The sequence below is a fragment of the Scomber japonicus genome, chromosome 2, assembly GCF_027409825.1.
Source record: "Scomber japonicus isolate fScoJap1 chromosome 2, fScoJap1.pri, whole genome shotgun sequence".
NCBI classification, from domain to species: Eukaryota; Metazoa; Chordata; class Actinopteri; order Scombriformes; family Scombridae; genus Scomber; species Scomber japonicus.
In genome coordinates this window covers 37,673,217-37,693,839 of record NC_070579.1, presented here as the reverse complement: position 1 = coordinate 37,693,839, position 20,623 = coordinate 37,673,217, and the positions used below count along the sequence as shown (strand labels likewise).

Below are 20,623 nucleotides of genomic sequence, written 5' to 3'. Positions count from 1 at the left end.
TGTTCCCCAGCCACATCATGTTGTTCCCCAGCTACATCATGTTGTTCCCCAGCCACAGCATGTTGCTCCCCAGCCACATCATGTTGCTCCCCAGCCACATCATGTTGTTCCCCAGCTACATCATGTTGTTCCTCAGCCATATCATGTTACTCCCCTGCCACATCATGTTGCTCCCCAGCTACATCATGTTGCTCCCCAGCCACATCATGTTGTTCCCCAGCCACATCATGTTGTTCCCCAGCCACATCATGTTGTTCCCCAGCCACATCATGTTGCTCCCCAGCCACATCATGTTGCTCCCCAGCCACATCATGTTGTTCCCCAGCCACATCATGTTGCTCCCCAGCCACATCATGTTGCTCCCCAGCCACATCATGTTGTTCCCCAGCCACATCATGTTGCTCCCCAGCCACATCATGTTGCTCCCCAGCCACATCATGTTGTTCCCCAGCCACATCATGTTGTTCCCCAGCCACATCATGTTACTCCCCAGCCACATCATGTTGCTCCCCAGCCACATCATGTTGTTCCCCAGACACATCATGTTGTTCCCCAGCCACATCATGTTGCTCCCCAGCCACATCATGTTGCTCCCCAGCCACATCGTGTTGTTCCCCAGACACATCATGTTGTTCCCCAGCCACATCCTGTTGTTCCCCAGCCACAGCATGTTACTCCCCAGCCACATCATGTTACTCCCCAGTCATAGCATGTTGCTCCCCAGCCACATCATGTTGTTCCCCAGCCACATCCTGTTGTTCCCCAGCCACATTATGTTGTTCCCCAGCCACATCATGTTGTTCCTCAGCCATATCATGTTGTTCCCCAGCCACATCATGTTGCTCCCCAGACACATCCTGTTGTTCCCCAGACACATCATGTTGTTCCCCAGCCACATCATGTTGTTCCCCAGCCACATCATGTTGCTCCCCAGACACATCATGTTGTTCCCCAGACACATCATGTTGTTCCCCAGCCGCATCATGTTGTTCCCCAGCTACATCATGTTGCTCCCCAGACACATCATGTTGTTCCCCAGCCACATCATGTTGTTCCCCAGCTACATCATGTTGCTCCCCAGACACATCATGTTGTTCCCCAGCCACATCATGTTGCTCCCCAGCTACATCATGTTGCTCCCCAGACACATCATGTTGTTCCCTAGCCACATCATGTTGCTCCCCAGACACATCATGTTGTTCCCCAGCCACATCATGTTGTTCCCCAGCTACATCATGTTGCTCCCCAGCCACATCATGTTGTTCCCCAGCCACATCATGTTGTTCCCCAGCCACATCATGTTGTTCCTCAGCCATATCATGTTGTTCCCCAGCCACATCATGTTGCTCCCCAGCCACATCATGTTACTCCCCAGCCACATCATGTTGCTCCCCAGCCACATCATGTTACTCCCCAGCCACATCATGTTCTTCCCCAGCCACATCATGTTGCTCCCCAGCCACATCATGTTCTTCCCCAGCCACATCATGTTGCTTCCTAGCCACATCATGTTCTTCCCCAGCCACATCATGTTGCTTCCTAGCCACAGCTCACTGGTCCTACCAGTGCTTAGTAAACATGGTTTGTAAAAAGAAGTTTGCAGGTCGGGTCAGGTTCAGTTGATTGATTAATGTATATTTTCATCATCATCATTTTATGTCAATTAATTACCAGGAAAGCTAACTATTACATTACTTTTTTTTAAATTGTTCAAATATGTCAAATGGCTGCCCCAATCAACAACAACTGGCCTAAAACACATTCAAAATTCAATTATGCTTAAGAAATGTACTAAAAGGAAGTAAATAATAAAATTGTACATGTAGCAGATGTGCAGCAATTGAATTGTATTCCTCAAAAAGCAATAACAATATATCTCTTAATATAACTATGAAAAATTGTAGCTACTGGAAATTAATAAATAATTAAAAAGGTCCGGTGAGGGATTGCATTGATAGTCACATAAGCACACACACATACAGTCACTCTCTAGCACACACTCTTACTCCCTCGCTCCAGATTCTGGGAGATTGTGTCTCATTTGCGCCCCAACTTTGTCTTTGGTTATGCCCCTAAGTGCAGCCACTCATTGGCAGAGAGACACCGCTTCAGTGAAGTCTGAAGAAGTAAAGCCGCATTTTTTGGCAGTAATGGCGTTGTAACGGGGGAAACAGTCATTAATTTGATTACTTGTTACTGAACAAAGTAAAGCCGTTAGTAACCCCTGTTTATTTATAACACCGTTATTCCCATCACTGGTAGTAAATCATCTATTTATCATCATCTATTAAGTATCAATATATTATTTTTTTAAATATGATCACAATATGTATTCATTGTTTTCTTTTTAGAGAATTGTGTTCTGGCCAGAATAGAAAAAAACTGAATCAGCAGAAAAAGTTATCCAGTGGGCTGGCATAAGTGAATCAATCTACATGTTTTTGTTCTAATCTATAACAAAAAGACAAATTTAGTAACAATTTCTTTTTAAACAGGATATTTGTTTCCAAACTAAAGCGCTCATAAGTCCTTGTTGATAATGTACAGATGTGTTCATTTAGTGAACAATGTGTGCTGCCTTTAATTGCTGCATTTGCACACAATATAACTCTGTCCAGTGTAATAGCATCCCATAAAATATCTCTTCAATAATGAAATAAGTATTAGCTTTTTGAAGTTTGTTATGTTTGTACTTTGTGTAGACTAGTTATGAGGCCATAGTTTGTGTTTTGTGCAATTAAAAAACATGCAGATTTCTCACCAAAAGTCCAGTGACACAACTTCAAATGCAGGGTGGCATTTTGTTCCAGTAATTGTCTTGTTGTTTGTTCCCCTCATTTCAGCAACAACAATACACTCATCAGTGTATTAAAACAAAACATACCCGAAGGGGATTAAAATGTATTTTTGGTTTGGTTCTGTTGGACATCAGAGTAAATGGTATCAGCACTTTGTGTGAAAGTCTTAAAGTGCACTGAAATGTTTCTGGCTCCATTTGAATCTCTTAAAAATAGACTTGAGATTGAGAAGAACTGCAAAAAGAAAACTGTAGTTTCTCCATCCTCGTCATCCATCATGTCAGACATTCAGTCTAAACGGAGAGGGAAAACAGTAATTTAGCACTGATGCCCTTGTTAAATCTGAACTAATGAGTCAGTTGAAGCGAGGCCTCGAGTGGCCGGTAGTGATTTGTTTCAGAGGGAGCAACATGTACCTGAGTGTGGGGAAAACAGAGTAGATTCTCCCTCACAGCAGAGCAGTATTGATTGGAATGTAATAAGTTATTCAAAGCCATTGACAAGTGTAGCATTCCTCTCCATCCATTTGTGTACATTATTTATCAATTCACCTCCTCACTATCATGGAACTGCACAATATGCCAGAGTGCAAGTGGTGTAATAAGTGTGAATCACATCAGGTCTATTTGCAGCCCAGAAATGGTAAACAAGGTAATATAGCAAGCAGTGTTTTGTCATTTTAATGTCATTGTTTATTGCTTTGTGGAAGACGTGAATATGCTGTAATGCAATTCTTGACAGTGATGCTCTACAAGGATAAAAACAGTAAATGTTCATGTCAGTACATTAGTATAGGCTGACTGTAATAAGACTGCTCTGTTCAGTGTGCTGTCTCCCCACATTTATAGTATACTGCACAAAGCCAGCTTTAGTGCGGGAAAATGGATGTTGCTGGTTAGGTGTGAAGGTTCAGCTCCATCCAGCAGATTTCTTTGACATTATTCAACCACAACATCCACCCCCTATCCAAAAACTAAAAGAATACTGACTTTACTGTTTACAGGAATTCTATTTTAGACACATTTAAAAGGTTGAAATATTTTGGTAGTTATTGACACCAGATCATTTAAGAGTTCAGCCAACCAATGCTGTATTTTTCCCCTTTATGTAAAATAACTTTTTAGAGCTTGTAGAGCGAATCCTTGTGAAATTTTTATTTTTTATTTTTATACTGTACATAAGTAATTATACTTTTATTAAATTAAAAGAAAAGCTTTGAAGTTGCTGTCAAATCAAGAAGAAAAATGTCCTGACAGTTGTGATGGAGTTCAGGATTCATCCATAAGTTCTGCTTTAATACAAACAAACTGAATGTGAGTGCAACAGCTGACCTGTGTAGATGAGCAGCAGAAGATCCTAACAGATCCAGTGTTAAACAAGCATAAATACACACAGACTCTTTCTCAGTTGGAGACACACTTATTGTTTCAGCTGCTGTGTGATGCTGCAGCCAGCTGTGACACACAGCCAGATGTGGATAACAAACAGCACTGATGTTTCTGTGAAATCCTGGATACATTCAGTGATATCTGAATAACTTGTGCCTGAGTCACAGTAATATCTGTATCTGACATTTCAGTAGATGATGTCATAGTAAAAGAAGCTAAATAGATTCACGGTGTTATTGGCAGCACCACAATTCATTCTTTGTGGATTTGTTAAAAAGACAATCAATCGAAGATGAATCACATTTACCTGATGGAATATCAGATGGAAGGAAGAAGTACAAATACCTACAGCCTAGAAAGCCTTTCTTTCTCTGTCATTCACACACACACACACACTCATACTCATAACCATTAGTCCTGTGAGAGGTCAAGGGGAGCCTAATTAAAAGAAACAGTGGGATATTAATACCTGCTCTGTGCTTTATTAAAAGGTTCAAACACGGCCCACAGAAATTAATTGTACTGGTTTCTCCCCTTACAGTTATCCATAAACTCACTCGTTATCTTGTACTTCTTTGCTCTCTTCTTCTTGTCTTTCTCTCCCTCTCCTTCACCCTCACATCAGTGTGAATGCATGGGTTCATTCATGATAATTATATGTCCCTCTTTCTGTCTCCCATATAGACCAGCTTCGCAACAGCTACCAGGTGGGTAATGACCATTCACTGAGGGTCATCTATGCCAACGGGATGGATACACACTACCAGACAGAGCCACATATACTAGCAGGTACACCGTTTTGAGGACATTTTCCTAAATATATGAGATTTCATGTCTGTTATTGTTGGATGATTTATGATTTACACTGTATGTGTAAAGCATTCAGCGTTGGCTTTCTACATGGTGAATGCTTGTTAGGGGTGTCACGATCTCGTTTGTAAATCGAATATCGATCGAAATGACATCACAATCTCCAAAATCAACGGAGGAATCGAGGATGGAGCCACGCTCCCAATGTCACTTCCTGCAGGCGAGTCAAGAGTGAAGAAAACACAGACGTGCTGAAATGCAGCGAGTCAACATTACCTCCTCTAACTTGAACCTGCAGCCAGTTAAAAGACACCATGGCAACCGCTGATAGAGGAGACACATCAACCAAACTCCAACTGGTTGTCAGTCCAGCAGGGGGGAGGAGTGCGAGTGGTCTAATAAGAAGCAACACAGAGCTATCAGGACGCTTTGCTCTCACACGCGCTGCATTGATAGTCACACAAACACACACAATTTGCGGGCATCAGGGAGCTGCTATCAATATGCGGGACACTCACGGATCTTCCAGGAGAGTTGGGATGTCTGCACTAAAGCAATAACTAGCTATTTGTAGCAGCAGAGATGCTACTGTTAGGATACAGTTAGGACACTGTTAGGACAGTTAACACACTTCATTGTTCAGTGATGGCTATGGACATGGATGTTTTAATTTAGTTTTTGTTTTGTTGTGAACTTGTATATCATCTAATATGAAGAGTGAACACTGCAGTTACTAAAGGGTCACTACATTATTCTTTTGTTTACAGTAAGTTTCTAATTGACTCCTGAAACACATTAATTGTTATTTAATTTTGACAGTAAAGCCTTAGTGTGGTACATTGCAAACAACTGATGGAGATTGTATCACTCATGATTAGTGTAAAGATGGCATAGGCATCTGTGCTAAAGGGACCCAAAAAAAAAAGACTGAGAATCAAATCGTGACCTTAAAAAATAGAAATTGAAAATAAAACTGAATCGAGGATTTGGAGAATCGTGACACCCCAGTGCTTATGAATTGAAAATTGCTCAGTACACCATGTCCCACATTTCCATGAAAATGGTTTCCAGTCAAGAGTTTTGGTGTCACATGTTGTTTGAGTGGCCTTTTTATTGTGATGCCAGCATGGTTCTCTGCAGGTAAACACCATTCGATGGGCTTGTTTGTGGAAAGGGTCATAGTAGAGTATCACTGTCATTTTTTCAGTTGTTGTGTTCCAACATTTGGTACAAGCTTCTCATAATACAATGTTATCACTCTTTGATTTGGCACATTAGGATTTGATTTGCACTGTATCAGAAAACATCAAAGAATGCCTTTGATCTCATCATTTTACATGCCATACCAATATTTACACATTTTAGTACATTTGCTGCAAATCATTTCTAGTTTATATTGTTACTGATAAGAACCAAACTTTAGGTTATTTACATAACCCCGGTTCTCTGAGTAATATGAGTGAGATGTCTCACTATGGGATGCACGCCTCGCTGCAGCCCTCAGAAGCATTTATCTCATTACGCCAATCCTGATTGGCTGGTGAACGTGTCCGTCCGCCACAGGTAGTCCCATCTACCTTAAATAGCTCATGCGGACGGCACCACCCTCATTCAAGATAAGCACCTCTTCTCACTCGCCCAAGCAAGAAGGGTAGTCTGGTGAGACATCTCACTCATATTACTCAGAGAACCGGGGTTATGTAAATAACCTAAAGTTCTCTTTCATAATATTTCGTTCGATGTCTCACTATGGGATATGGTTGCTCCCGTATTGCCAGACAAGCTTATCGAGCGTCCACCAACCCACAGGGAAAAATGTACTCTGTTCCAATCAGGACAGCAAAACCGCGCGTGCCACGCACGGAGCGGAGACGTCCAGCATATAAAAACGGACAAAAGTGAGAGGCGAGGACCAACTCGCTGCAGCACAGATGTCCTGAACAGAAACTCCCCTGAATAAGGCCCAGGATGCGGCCAAGCCCCGAGTCGAGTGCGCCCGCAGACCCGCAGGTGTCTGCAAACCCTGACTCGTATAAGCCAAAGCAATCGCCTCCACGACCCAGTGGGACAGGCGCTGCTTTGTGACAGGTTTCCCCTTATGAGGATTAGCCCAGGAGACAAACAGCTGATCGCTCCTCCTGAAACCCTTAGTCCTGTCCATGTAAGTGCGCACCGCACGGACTGGACATAACGCATGTGACCGCTGCTCTCCAGGTGAGGCAGCAAAGGCCACAAGGTCAATAGGAGAACATGAGCCCACTACCTTAGGCACAAAGGCCGGGTTGGGCTTCAAAATCATCCTCACATCCCCCGGGAAAAGCTGAGTGCATGATGGATGCACCGAAAGCGCATGGATGTCACTAACCCGTTTAGCCGAAGCCAGAGCCAGTAACAACACTGTCTTGAGAGACAGGTGTTTCAAGCCTGCTCCCCCCAGCGGCTCAAAAGGAGGACCCTTGAGCCCCTCCAGAACCACCGCCAGATCCCATGGTGGCACCAGCGGTCTGGACACGGGGAGAAGCCTGCGCGCTCCCTTCATAAAACGGCAAACCAGCGGGTGCTGGCTCGCTGTTTGTTCCCCAAACCCCACGTGACAGGCGGCTATAGCTGCCAAGTACACTTCAACTGTGGAGAAGGCTTTTCGTTTGTCAATCAGGTCCTGTAAGAATGACAATATCACACCCACTGGACACTGAAAAGGAACATGGCCATTTCTGTGACACCAGTCCTCAAACACTCTCCACTTACAGTCATACAGAGACCTAGTGGAAGAGGCTCGAGCACTTTGTATAGTGGAAATCACACGCTGTGGGAGTCCCACCGCTGACAAATTGAACCACTCAGGGGCCAAACCCACAGCGCCAGGCGTTCTGGGTGCGGGTGGAAAACCGCCCCCCCCCCCTGCGATAACAGGTCCCTGCGCAGCGGGAGCTGCCAAGGTTGCGCGCACAGCAACCGATATATCTCCGCCAGCCAATGCATCGCAGGCCAATGCGGAGCTATCAGAATCAGCGCGTGGCCGTGGTCCCTCACTCCGGATAGAGTGGGGGGTAACAGGGCCAGGGGAGGGAACGCGTAAAGAAGCTCGTGCGGCCAGACGTGCGCTAGTGCGTCTATGCCGAGGGGAGCATCCAGGCTGCGCAGAGAGTAAAACAGCGCGCACTGCGCGTTTCCTCTTGACGCGAACAGATCCACCGCGGCCCGACCATAACGGGCCCATATCTGTTCCACAATCACCGGGTGCAGAGTCCACTCCCCGTATACCGGCGCGCCCCTGGACAACAGGTCCGCGCCCGTGTTCAGAGCTCCCGGGACGTGCGTCGCCCTCAGGGAGAGGAGACGACCGCAGCTCCACAGGATCAGTCTGCGAGCCAGCATGTGCAACTGACGAGAGCGCAACCCCCCTTGGCGGTTGATGTACGTTACCGTCGTCGTATTGTCCGTCCTCACCAGGACATGATGGCCCATGAGAGACGGAAGGAAGTGTTTCAGGGAGAGGAACACCGCTGAAAGTTCCAGAAAATTTATGTGAGACCGCTGGAGGTCCACACTCCAGCGGCCCCTCATCGACCGGCCCTCGTGAATTCCGCCCCACCCTGTCAGGCTGGCGTCCGTAATGACCACCGTCCTGGACAGGACAGAGCCCATGGGCACCCCGCGGGTCAGAAAATACGGGGCTCGCCAGTGGCGCAGTGCCCTGACGCACCCCGGCGTAACCAACACTCTCCGTGCGCCATGACGCACGGGATCCCGCCCGCATGAGGCCACCCAGAGCTGGAATTCCCTCATGTGGAGGCGACCTAGACGGACCACGAGAATGGCTGACGCCATCAGTCCGAGTAATCGAAGACACAATCTGAATTGAACAGATTTGCCTGGATGGAAATCGTTCTGTCGCACCAGGCGCAGCAGGGATGCGTGTGTGAGCATCCTGAACTTGTATTTCCTGAGAAATTTGTTCAGAGCACGTAGATCCAGGATAGGGCGAATACCACTCCCCCCCCCCGTTTTGGGACCAGAAAGTACCTGGAGTAAAAACCGCTCTGACACTGTGCGGGAGGAACGACACAGATTGCTCCTTTGTTTAACAGTGAGAGGATTTCCTCTTGTAAAACACGAGCTGACTCTCCCTGAGCCTGGGAGTGTATTATGCCGGCGAATCGAGGGGGAACAGCGGCAAACTGCAGCCTGTAACCCCTCGAAATCGTCTTCAACACCCAGGGTGAAGCTGCGAGCGCAGCCCACTTCTCCCACCTGCGGCAGAGAGGTGAGACGCGCTGCAGCTCCTCCACCATGAGAGGTCCCAACCGCGGTGCGGTGGCGCCCTCTCGTGGTGGAAAACTGACATGGCCTCTGGGCGGTGCTGTGCACTTTGGCCCGGGAGGACAACGCAGTGACGGGGACCTCACTGCCCTCACCCCGGGAAAAGCCGCGGCTTTTCCCGGGGGTGGGACAGCAGGTGCCGCCACCGCGCTGTTTATTTTTATAGTTTTGGCTTTTATTCGCTGCGCCCTCGGCACTCGGCCTGGATGCGACAGCGGGACACATTCTATTTTCTATATGAAAACTTGTGTGTGTGTGCGTGCTTGTGGACATGGGAGAGGGGCAACCGCTGAACCCTCTGCCGTCAGATGTCCGTCTCTCCCGGTCTGCTCTGGCACGGTCCGTGGCAGCTGGGAGATGGGGGCGTGGGGGGCCCCGGAGTGCACGCTCGGAAGCCAAACAGGTGGAGCTGGAGAACGGGGAACTTCCAGCTGCATCACCGGTGACGAGAGGGGCGGTCAGGCCGCTCTCTTCCTCTTCCTGGCCTGGTGGCTAGTAGCTTGCGCGGGCTGTGCCGGCGGAGCTGTAGCTGGGGCCGAGGGCTTTTTGAACCAGCCGGGCCGCCCGGGCACGGGCGGCAGGGCGGGCTGAGGCTTCGGATGTTTCGGTATTTTGAACTGCGAAACCTGGGCGAAGGATTTACGCTGCGCAGGTGGAGAGGGAGCTGAGGGCTTGCGAGGGAGGCAGAGCTTGAGAGCTTCGTCTTCCTTCTTTTTGGCTTCACACCGTTGTTGCATCGATGCTAGGGCGGAACCAAAAATACCCTCCGGGACAATGGGCATGTCCAGGACGTCGTCCTTCTCTCTGTCTGACAGGCTGGCGAGGTTGAGCCACCGCGCTCGCTCCTGCAGAACCATGGTCCCCATCGCTCTTCCCGTGGCCTGGACCGCGCAGCGTTGGACACGGAGACACAGGTCGGTGATGACCGGTATCTCCTCCCACGCAGCTGGGTCCTGAGTTTGCGCAACATCCTCGCACAACTCAGCCTGGTAGGCCGTGAGCAGCGAGAGGACATTGAGCGCTCTGGCCGAGAGCGCCGCCGCCTTGTACGCATTCTCAGTCAGGGCTGACTGAAAACGGTCGGACTTGGACGGCAGGCTGGGGCTCCGGGAGGACACCGCTGACAGCTGGGGGTGAAGGTGAGCTGCAACAAGTGGCTCCATCGGAGGCATGCGGAGCAGACCCAGGCTCTCCATCGCCTCACAGTCGAGGGACGAGGCCCCGGGAACCGGGCTCCGGCTGCTGTAGGGGCGGTCTCTCCATGAGCGCGCCACCTCCTCCAGCAGCTCCGGGAAGACGGGGAGAAGTTGCTTCGTCGCGCTCTTGGCCAAGGGCAATTTCTTCCCCTCGTAGCGAGATCTGGTGGTCTCAGCTACGACAGCGGGCCAGGGGATGCCCAGCCGGGCAGCAGCGCGTTTGCACACGTCGAGCATGTCCGAGCTGGGGGAGGGAGAAGCTGGTGTGCTACTCTCATCTCCATCCCGAGAGTCGACGGAAGCCGCGGGCTTTGCAGCCCGAGCCGGCGTGATGAAGATGTCATCCTCTTCCTCATCCTCTGATATGAGGAGATCCAAGGCGCCATCATCATCTTCCCCATAGTCCAAATCCAGGACGTCTTCCTCCAGCGGGGGAACCGCGGCTAGCTCGAGCTGGGAGCCCCAGCTGTCGCTAGCCTCCGGTGTCGCCACCGCAGCGACCCCCACCTCCTCTCCGCCCTCGACGGCGGCGCCGTCGGAAGAGAGATGGGGGTCATGTCCAGACAGGCTAGCCTGGCGGGCTAGTCGTCTGCGGAGACTCTTGATGGTGAACACCGCACAGTGTTGACACGAGCCGGGGACCTCGATAGCCGCCCGGGCGTGTTCCAGCCCAAGACAGCACGAGCAGACCTGGTGTGGATCCATGCTCGATATCTTATTCCCGCAGCGACAGAGTCTGGCTCCGGAGTCTCCGTGCCCTCTGGTGTGAGGGGTTTTAGCCTCCATTCCGTGCGAGCTGGTGTGCAGGCAGGGAACCGAGGCAGTTAGCTGGTGTGCTAACCGTGAAGAAGCCGAGAATTAGCTGGTGTGCTAATGCCCGGTGCTCGAGTAGCCGTGGTGGGTCGTCGAGAGCAGTGCTGACCAAGCCGTGGAGGGCAGGAAAGCACTGAGTTCGATCTGGTGTGACCGACGAAGCAGAAAAATGTCCTAAGCTAGTAGCGCCCAGCGACAGAAGCTAAATAAGATCCGTCTATGGACAGTTAAGCTAGCTAGCCCTGGACGTGAGATATGCTCCGAGTGAGAAGAGGTGTTTGAATGAGGGTGGTGCCGTCCGCATGAGCTATTTAAGGTAGATGGGACTACCTGTGGCGGACGGACACGTTCACCAGCCAATCAGGATTGGCGTAATGAGATAAATGCTTCTGAGGGCTGCAGCGAGGCGTGCATCCCATAGTGAGACATCGAACGAAATATTATGAAAGAGAACCTGAATGTGTAAAAATCATCTTATAGAGACTGTGAATGTGCTACATATACTGAGAGTGATTTATCACAGTACACATGTCTGTTTTTATTTGTGTCAACATTTAGTTGTCATTGCATGGTAACATAGCGCAGACACTTCATATTTACAAGACAAACTGCATCCATATAAATTTCACTCCAATAAGTGATGTTCATAGTGATGGATGACAGGTTGAATTTTGTCTGAAGGTCCAAAACATGACTGGAAATGGAAAGTATTAGAGCTGTAATAAACAGGCAATATTAGAAGATTAAAACCACAGCATAATAAAAAATTTCTCAGCAAATACTGTGTGAATTTTGAGATGTGTGCAGTGTATACTGGTACACACTGTGAACCAACTGCACCATCTTTCCACACTCATTCACAGTGAGCATGCAGAGCTCTTCATAGCCCATGACTTCTGTAAATGATCGAAATCCATGCTGCCATGCATTGTGTTAACTCTGAGCAGCTAGATCTGCTACAGTATGTTTACCTTGAGGAAGGAATACATAATAGCAATACTATATAACAGTATTAGGATGATTAGGATGACCTGCCACTGGCTTTAAATAGTGTGCACTTATTTACTGAGAGTCACTCAAAAGTATGTAGTCATCAGATAAACTAAGCAGGCAGAAGGCTCTGCTCTAATATTTACACTCACAGCAGATGCTGATGCTTAAGTGTACAGCACATATTTACTTCTTTAAAGGGTAAACTGTTGTTCATTTTTCACTGCTGTATTAACTATTGTTCGTATTCTTGTCTTTTTTTTATGGCTGAATCCAGGCGCTGCTAACCCAACTGTAGCCCGACGCAACATGACACTGCCAGGAGAGAATGGCCAGAACCTGGTGGAGTGGAGGTTCAGGAAAGAACAAACCCGGGGAAAAGTCATCGTCTTTGGAAGGAAGCTCAGGGTGAGTAGCTCTCGAAGTGAAGCTTCCCACAAGAAAACAAGAATGGAAAGCTTCAGCACTGAAAATTGACCTTCAAACAATCAAGTTATTTCTTCACTGAAAAAAGAAATAGGGTCAGATGGTCTTAAAATGAAAATTGGATCTGACTCCATCCATGTGCTCTTATAAACAGAGTCCAGCTGGATTAATCAAATATTAATTGAAGAATTTCTTAACAGCACACTATGGGAAGCCTTTAACTGATGGAATTCTACTTATTGTATTCACATTTATAACTTATAAACACATCTGAATATGACTAAACATAATTATTAATTATTTTTCCATCCACCCATTATTCCTCGTTGGGTAAGAGGTGAGAAACACCAGGTTATCACAGAACTAGCATACACTGTGTAAACAAACCCACACACTCCCACAGGTAGGTCAGAGTTTCACATGAACATGAATATGCACCAGCTGACCATTGGGTGTGAACCCAGCACTTTCCAGTTATAAGGAAACAATGCTCACAAAAAAAAAAGAGTCACGTAAGACCCTTCTGATCGTTTTGCCCCCTTCTGTGAGCAGCATGTTATGAGCTACAGTGTGTTTTTCTGTCTAGTGTGGCAGTGGGTTTGTTGTTCTTACAGGCTATTAGGAGAAGGAGGAAGGGACAGTGATTTGTCTGCAGTGCTTGAATTTTACATGAAGTGTTCTCTAACTAGCCCAGCCTAATAGGAGGAGAAGTGTGCAGCGGTGTGGCCTCTGCAGGATTTGATCTACACTGTGGTGTCATCCTCAGCATGGGCCAATAAACCCTAATGAATGTAACAGCATGTGTGGTCCACTAGCAGTAATGGGGAGTGTTATATTGTGAGCCAGTAATAATGAGTTGTAGGTACTGTAGATGTGTTTTAGTAAATGGTTGTGCAAAGGTGAGCGTAAATCCAGTGTGTGTACTACATGTCAGCTACATGCATGTCTTGTAGCAGCAAGATGACAATTTAAAGTGTTAATGATGACGGGGTTATTGCAGGGCTGGCTGAGCAGCAGTGAACTTTAATCCAGTGTTTTCTCCTAAATGCTAATAGTCTTACTGTTTTTATGTGGTGTGCTAATCCTTGTACACATTATGCACAAGATGCCAGTTAATGAGAAAGTGCATGTTTAAGCAGCTTGTTGGATGAAGTAATGAAAACATCTACTGTCACACACAGAATGTCAGTGCTGGCAAGTTTTATGAGATGATAAATGATCATGTAGGACAGCTGGTGTTGAGATTGTTGTATTTGTGTATGAGCTGCTGCTTCTGCTGTTGTTTTTGTCACTTATGTATATGATAGACATACAGTGGATTCAGAGGATGTTCTTTGTCAACTCTGCTCCACATTAGGTGTCTGTGTACAATTTCATAATGTTGTAAATGCATTACACCAACCAGGCTGATGGGTACTACATGATCAAAGACCTATTTGACCCGTACATACAGTTCATATTCTGGTTCACATTCTCTCCTCCTAAAGAATGTCTATACTAACCATCAGAACCACAAATCTATTTTTCTTAGATATCTAATCAGTCATTAATAAACATTAATAAATGGGCCATTAATCCTTAATGAAGCTTGTTTTCAGAGTGTTCAACAGTGTTCCCTTGGTTTCCACTATTTGTTTATGGGAGGAAAAAACTCATTCACAATCAAACTTTATTGTTCTATGTTACCTGAAACAGGATGCAATAACAGACATAATAATGATTTCAATCAGTTTTATTTAACGCAAAGAATGCAACATTTTTGAATGGTGATTTTTTGATGTGTTAGGATCAGCTGCACAAAAATGAAAAGGTTGACATATATACATGTTTGTGTAAACTGGATGCATCCCCACTTCATGTGAAGCCTGGCCAATATGACCTGCAGAGTTAAAACGCTTTATCTGAATTACTTGCATTGCTTGTCACAATGATGGAAATGCAGGTACAGCTAGACTGTGAGAGGGGCACACTAAAAAATAAAAATTTGCAAATGGAACAGAAAGTGATGTATTAGTTTAAATGGGTGAAGGGCAGGCATTGACAGAAAGCCCACAGATGGTTGAGTGACTCAGCTGTCCTGTACCTGACAACCTGCAGGAACACATTAACGATACAGATATAGTAATTAAACACTAAGGGTCTTGTTTTCCACAAACAGGGTATAGGCCCAGATTGAAGCCTTAATTCCTGGCGCACAGCACATGTGGGTGTGATCAACACATTTCTGCAATTTTCCTCATCAGAACTGGCATACTCTGCTCTCCTCCAGGCTCAGCCAGGCACAACCAGGTGCAACGTGAAGGAGAGACTGAATACATTGTTAGTGAGAGGAATACAGAATCAGCAGGTGGAGCTGGGGCCGGCTTCAATAATGACAATCACATGAGCTCCTCTTATTCCATTTAAATGCAGCAACAGATGAAACAGGAGAGAGAGAAATGAGTTCACCTCTGTGATCCACCTGAAATTTCAAAATATACATTCAGGACACCCCAAACATTAATATACATCAATTCTGATAATGTTAGAATGAATATAAAGCTGGTGTGTTTCTCCTGTGTGCTGCAGCTGCTGGCACAGTGCTGCTGCTGCTGCTGCTACTAATTTTGTGCAACCAAATAATAGAGGATAATTAATCCATTTGAACTGCACAGTACTCCTCCTCTGCATATTTGAAAGTCCTCATTAATGCTTTTAAGTATATAGTATCCTTAAATAAACGGATACAAAATTGGGATTGGAAATGTTCTGGTTAGTGTTTGAAAAGCGTGCACTTGGGAATAGTGTCTGCCATGTTCTTACTACTGACATTATGTATTGACCACGGTCGCACTAATTTTGAAATCCTGGCCAGCGGTCCTTAATCCCTATGTACTAAAAAACCATGATAAGGGTCATCACATTAAAGTCTTTTCACAAGTCAGGACTGAATTCAACCTTCCTCCAGCATCATTTTTTCATTATTTACAATTTAGGAATTACATCAAATCCATACCAATATATGAGAGTGGTATGCACATTGAATAATTTGGAAAAGATACTATTGAACGCTTCCTGTTAAAGGAAAAGAGTTATATTTATGATAAAATGTTATGTTATTAACATTATTTCTATGAATAGTAAAACATCCTGGGGGAATATTTGGGTCACATCTTGATGATCGTGTGAGACCCAACATAAGATAAATCACAGACTATATGTTATAGACATATAGTCATCTTATGTGGTTGTGCCTTAAAATTGGTGTCCATTGGCCATCAGTCCAAAGTGAGATTAGATTAGAAGAGATTAGAAAATATTTGGACTAGATATTAGGCTTTACACAATCTGGATTTTTGGGGCCGATCACCGATTAGTGAGTTTAAATAAACCGATCACTGATCCGAGCAATATGTGTATTTATATAACTTGTTAATTTACTGTTTGCTTTAGCATCCGTTTCGGTGTTGTTTTTTCTTTGTCCACGCTCCGTTTCTTCAACTCAGCATGCTCCTCCTTTTGTTCCTTATCCAGGTTCCTGATTAAATATGTGGTGTTATAAACTATATGGAAACTAAATTCCTATCTGGTGACATATGCACAATATTAGGAGATGAAAATGAGAAAAACTAATTCTAGATGTCAAGAAATAATTATTGCGATTTGATTTGCAACATATTTTCACTAATGATGGTGAATTGGCTGAATTCAAATAATGCTGCATAGTGTTTCATCACCTTCTTTACTGATATGCATTTTTCCAACCATGTATTCTATACTGCTTCAGAATGTGTTCATTTAGTGTCAAGCATAGTCTCAGGTAATTCCTTACAGAGGTACATTGACATGCAAACGGTCCAGGAGGAGCAAGAATAATATATCAAGAGTGTGCTGATGTGAATGGGTTGCAGACTTCTCTAAATTATTACACCTACGAAAATAATTTTTGACAAAATGAAAATGACTATTTTATGAATGTAATTTTGTAACCCTGAAATGGGGGACCATGAACAAAAAGGGCTGTAGTCATTTAACTGATGATTCTACATGGCTGAAATTAAAGCTGGCAATTTTCACGTTAATGACACAGTCATTGTGTCATTTCACATCCAAAGTAATACGATATTTTCTTTTGTAGTTTTGTATGCCAGGGCAACATGATAGTACTGCCCATGGCATTTTTTACCTTTATCATGGTTTTACTTTGCTTCACAGACACACATAGATATCATCCTGCTTATGGACAATTCAGCTTCGGCCCATTACATTTCCTCATGTGAAGACAGAAATAAACGGAATTATTTTCAGAAATCAAAAGCCTGTCTCAAAGCGAAAATTGAGTCTTTTTTTTATATTCAGGGAGAAAATGAAGCTAAGAAAGAAAACCAAAGAAAATGAATAGGTGCTTTAAACCTCTAAACCTGATTCTAAACAAAGGCAAACTACACAGACTGGATTGGATACACTGAGACAAAAGCTAAATGAAACAGGGGAGAGCAAAACACTAGAAAAGTTGTTATGGACATCAGTGGTGGATTTAATGATAGCCTAAAAGACAGGAAGAGTAATTTTCCCCCAAATGGCATTTCAAGTAAAGGCCATGATTGATGTATTGAACTTTAAACTAAACTTTTTCTGATGGTGTCTCAGTTGGTGAAATATATGACACAGTCAAACCACCCAGACTGCGTTTCTATATTGCTGTTTAACCAAAACCACAATCAGATGAAGATACCTCTACCACTGACTCTGAACACAAAGATGATGATTCTAGCTTTGAGGGCCAGGGACCCTAACCCTTGTCTATGGTTCCAGTTACTCAGATCAAAACCAAGACCAGGACCAGGTCAGTCTGCATCAGCCAGTTGCTACAAATCACCCAGTCATCATAGACCCCCCCCCCCCCCAATGGTCTCAGAGATCCATTATCATTTCATATCATCATCATTTATCAGAAGTATTACAGGAGGATGTAGTTCTTCAAGAATATGTAACACTAGGAGACACATTGGATATCTCTGACCCTGAAGTTACAGAGGCTGAATTTGATGAAGATGACACTGATTTATCAGCCTGAAACACCTGACCAACCCTAACCCATAAAACTCAAACAAAAATGATATCCATATACCAGGCTAATGGCTTCAGTTGAAGCATTTTCTGACCCTGAGACTCTGAACAGACCACTGACAGTGAAGTGATCACTCCAGATAATTGTGAAGAAGCTAGTAGTGGGACAGGGGTTCTTAGGGATGGGTACACTGCTTTTTGACAAGATTTCTGCAATCACTGCACAGTCAGGACAACAATGAAAGAACCCTTCATCATACACAATTTGAAGGCTAACACCTGGAAGGCCATCTGCCGAATTTTCTTGAAAGGATACTAAAATTGCCACTACGGTCCTATCAACCTTACACCTCCTGTTGTCACTGAGGAGATGTTATTTGGAGTAGTGTAAGTGACCTGACAGAAAGCTTTCTTCAGTTTGTAAGAGTGAGAGCTCCTCAGGCCAACTTAACAAGATTTCTCCTCTGTTGAACCTGATGACATTTTGGTGATCTTCGACAACTATGAATGCACAAGAGGAGTGTCAGCAGGAACCCTTCCAGCAATTCTGATCTAGATTTCACACATACAACTTGTGCAAAAGCCAATCTTTGTTATAGTATACATAAAGCATGTTGCAGGTTAGCTATGTTTGTTTGACTATACTTCAGACACCACAAATCTGAGTTTACTAATCTAACCAAGCAAAAAAGAAATTAGACAACACTGATGAAATGTTGAGACTTTGATTTAAGGTTTGAATCAGCTTATATCTTTTCAAATTAAAAGGTGCTTATAGAATAGTTATTGCTCACTACAAGCCCAATTACAGATAACATTGCTGGTTTGAATGTTTATGATAACATTAACGTTTTATATGAAGTTAATTAAATGAATGAGAGGAATCATACACAACAAATGAGACCCCAGAACATTTTTCAGTAATGTTTGAAAACTGTATTTCCAGTCCAGGATGGGGGATACTGTGCAAGTTCTCTTTGGTGTTGCATTGAAATAAAAGTCACTATTTGCTTAGACCCACATGAAAATGACAGGCCCCCGCCAATCTGCAGAATGATTTGTTTCCCCTCATATGGGGTGGCTCACACTCTACATGGCTTTTGGCTGTTATCCCAATGGTTTTGTTTTTCATCCAGCTGGCTACTAGCCACCATCCAATATTCTCCTTCTCTGCCCCCTTTATTCACTTCACTGCATTCAACTGGTGCTAATTTACAAATGAATGAGTGGCTGAATAAAAAGATGAGAAAAATGACTCTTGAACATTTTCCAGCAAGTCTCTTTCTTTAATGAAATGTATCTGTAAAACAATTGATTGGTTAATTCATAGCATTTCCTTGCTTCAAGGCTCTATAAGGTGAGCTTAGCTCCAGACCTGGGCTATCTGTCTTCGTAAATTGGAGATTGAACAAACAGCACGTCATTTAGAAAGCCATGAAGAGAGGCTAGCTGGCTCTGAGATACTACAGTGTTTTATGGGCCTTGGATCAGGAGTTTGGTTTAGTTCACTGGCTGAGGCATCGATGTTGGAATTGACAGCCAGTTATTAACAAGAATTTAACACCTTGGCTCATTTTTTGTTTTTGTGTGTGTTTAGCCAGGTGGTTAAACCTTCATGATGGAGCATTATCGTTGCATTTTATTGAGGACCATTACTTTAAATGAGATCAGAAAGAACACAGTGAATGACATAAGCCTGTATAGCCTCAGTCAAAGATGACCTAAGGTCCTACCAGTGTGGATGACGGTCATCAGTCAGTTGCCTGGCTGAACCATTTCAATTTAAACATCTCAGGAATGTTTCTCTATCACCTCCGCCAGGATACAACTTACTACACAACATATCTTACCTCTAACAGCCTTCATGACATGAGTAGAAGTGCCTGAGATTCAGATTCAGCTGCATGCAATATTATCCTTTCACCTCCTAAACTGACTGAAAATATACATATGGTTTCTTTCCAGGTGAATGGTAGGAACCTGCTGTCTGTGGATTACGATCGCTCACTGCGAACAGAGAAGATTTATGATGACCACAGGAAGTTCCTGCTGAAGATCATTTATGACACCCAAGGTCATCCAACACTCTGGGTTCCCAGCAGCAAGCTACTGTCAGTTAACTTGACGTACTCCAGGTGAGCCCTTTACTGTGTGTTTACTATTCTAAGATGTTCTTAGGGCTGTAGCTACTAGCACTAATAAAACGATAGATGCAGTTGTATCGTGTTTTCATTCTGCATTCATACACAGAAATTAGACATGCTGTGTTTTGAAGAAATCAAACAAATACACAGACAGTGAGCAGAGGAGAGAGACATTTTTTAAGAGTCCCAATCTCACTCATTGCATTGGCTGGGAGCTACACACCATATGCCCAAAGGCTGACGCCCAGAAACATTCCAAACACAGAGAAATGAGATAAGAAAAATATAGCCACAGTTGGCAATAATCAGGGTCCAAGCAGATTGCAAAAAACATTTTTAGAGCAGAAGACCAGCTGCAGATGACTTGAGAGATTCAAATAATGAAAGAGTTTTGACTCTAGTCCAAGCTGTTTTCAGGATAATTACCAAAACATAAACTTGATTATTACAGTGTCTAGTTGAGGTCAATGGAAAATCCTGCGTAATATGCCTTTTAAATGAGAACTCTGCAGAGTTGACTCATTATTGTTTCCAGGTGTTGGGGAATACTGATGCATATGTGTAAAAAGGTATGTGACTCAAGAGGGAGCTGTGTGAAATCTGATAAATTGCCTGTCACTCATACACACACCTAGACATGCACCGCCATGGTTCTTCTTATGACTCGTTCTATGCCATAGACTGAT

The 20,623-nt window shown here is 44.7% G+C and overlaps 1 protein-coding gene across 5 annotated transcripts in view; it reads left to right on the top strand.

Moving 5' to 3' along the window:
* tenm3 (teneurin transmembrane protein 3) overlaps positions 1–20,623 on the top strand; it is a 237,767-nt gene that overhangs the window by 202,225 nt on the left and 14,919 nt on the right. For all 5 annotated transcript variants that reach the window (XM_053329180.1, XM_053329172.1, XM_053329158.1 and 2 more), the window contains 3 exons: positions 4,871–4,975; positions 12,596–12,726; positions 19,759–19,928. In XM_053329180.1, the coding sequence (XP_053185155.1) occupies positions 4,871–4,975; positions 12,596–12,726; positions 19,759–19,928 (406 nt within the window). The remainder of the gene's footprint in view (positions 1–4,870; positions 4,976–12,595; positions 12,727–19,758; positions 19,929–20,623) is intronic.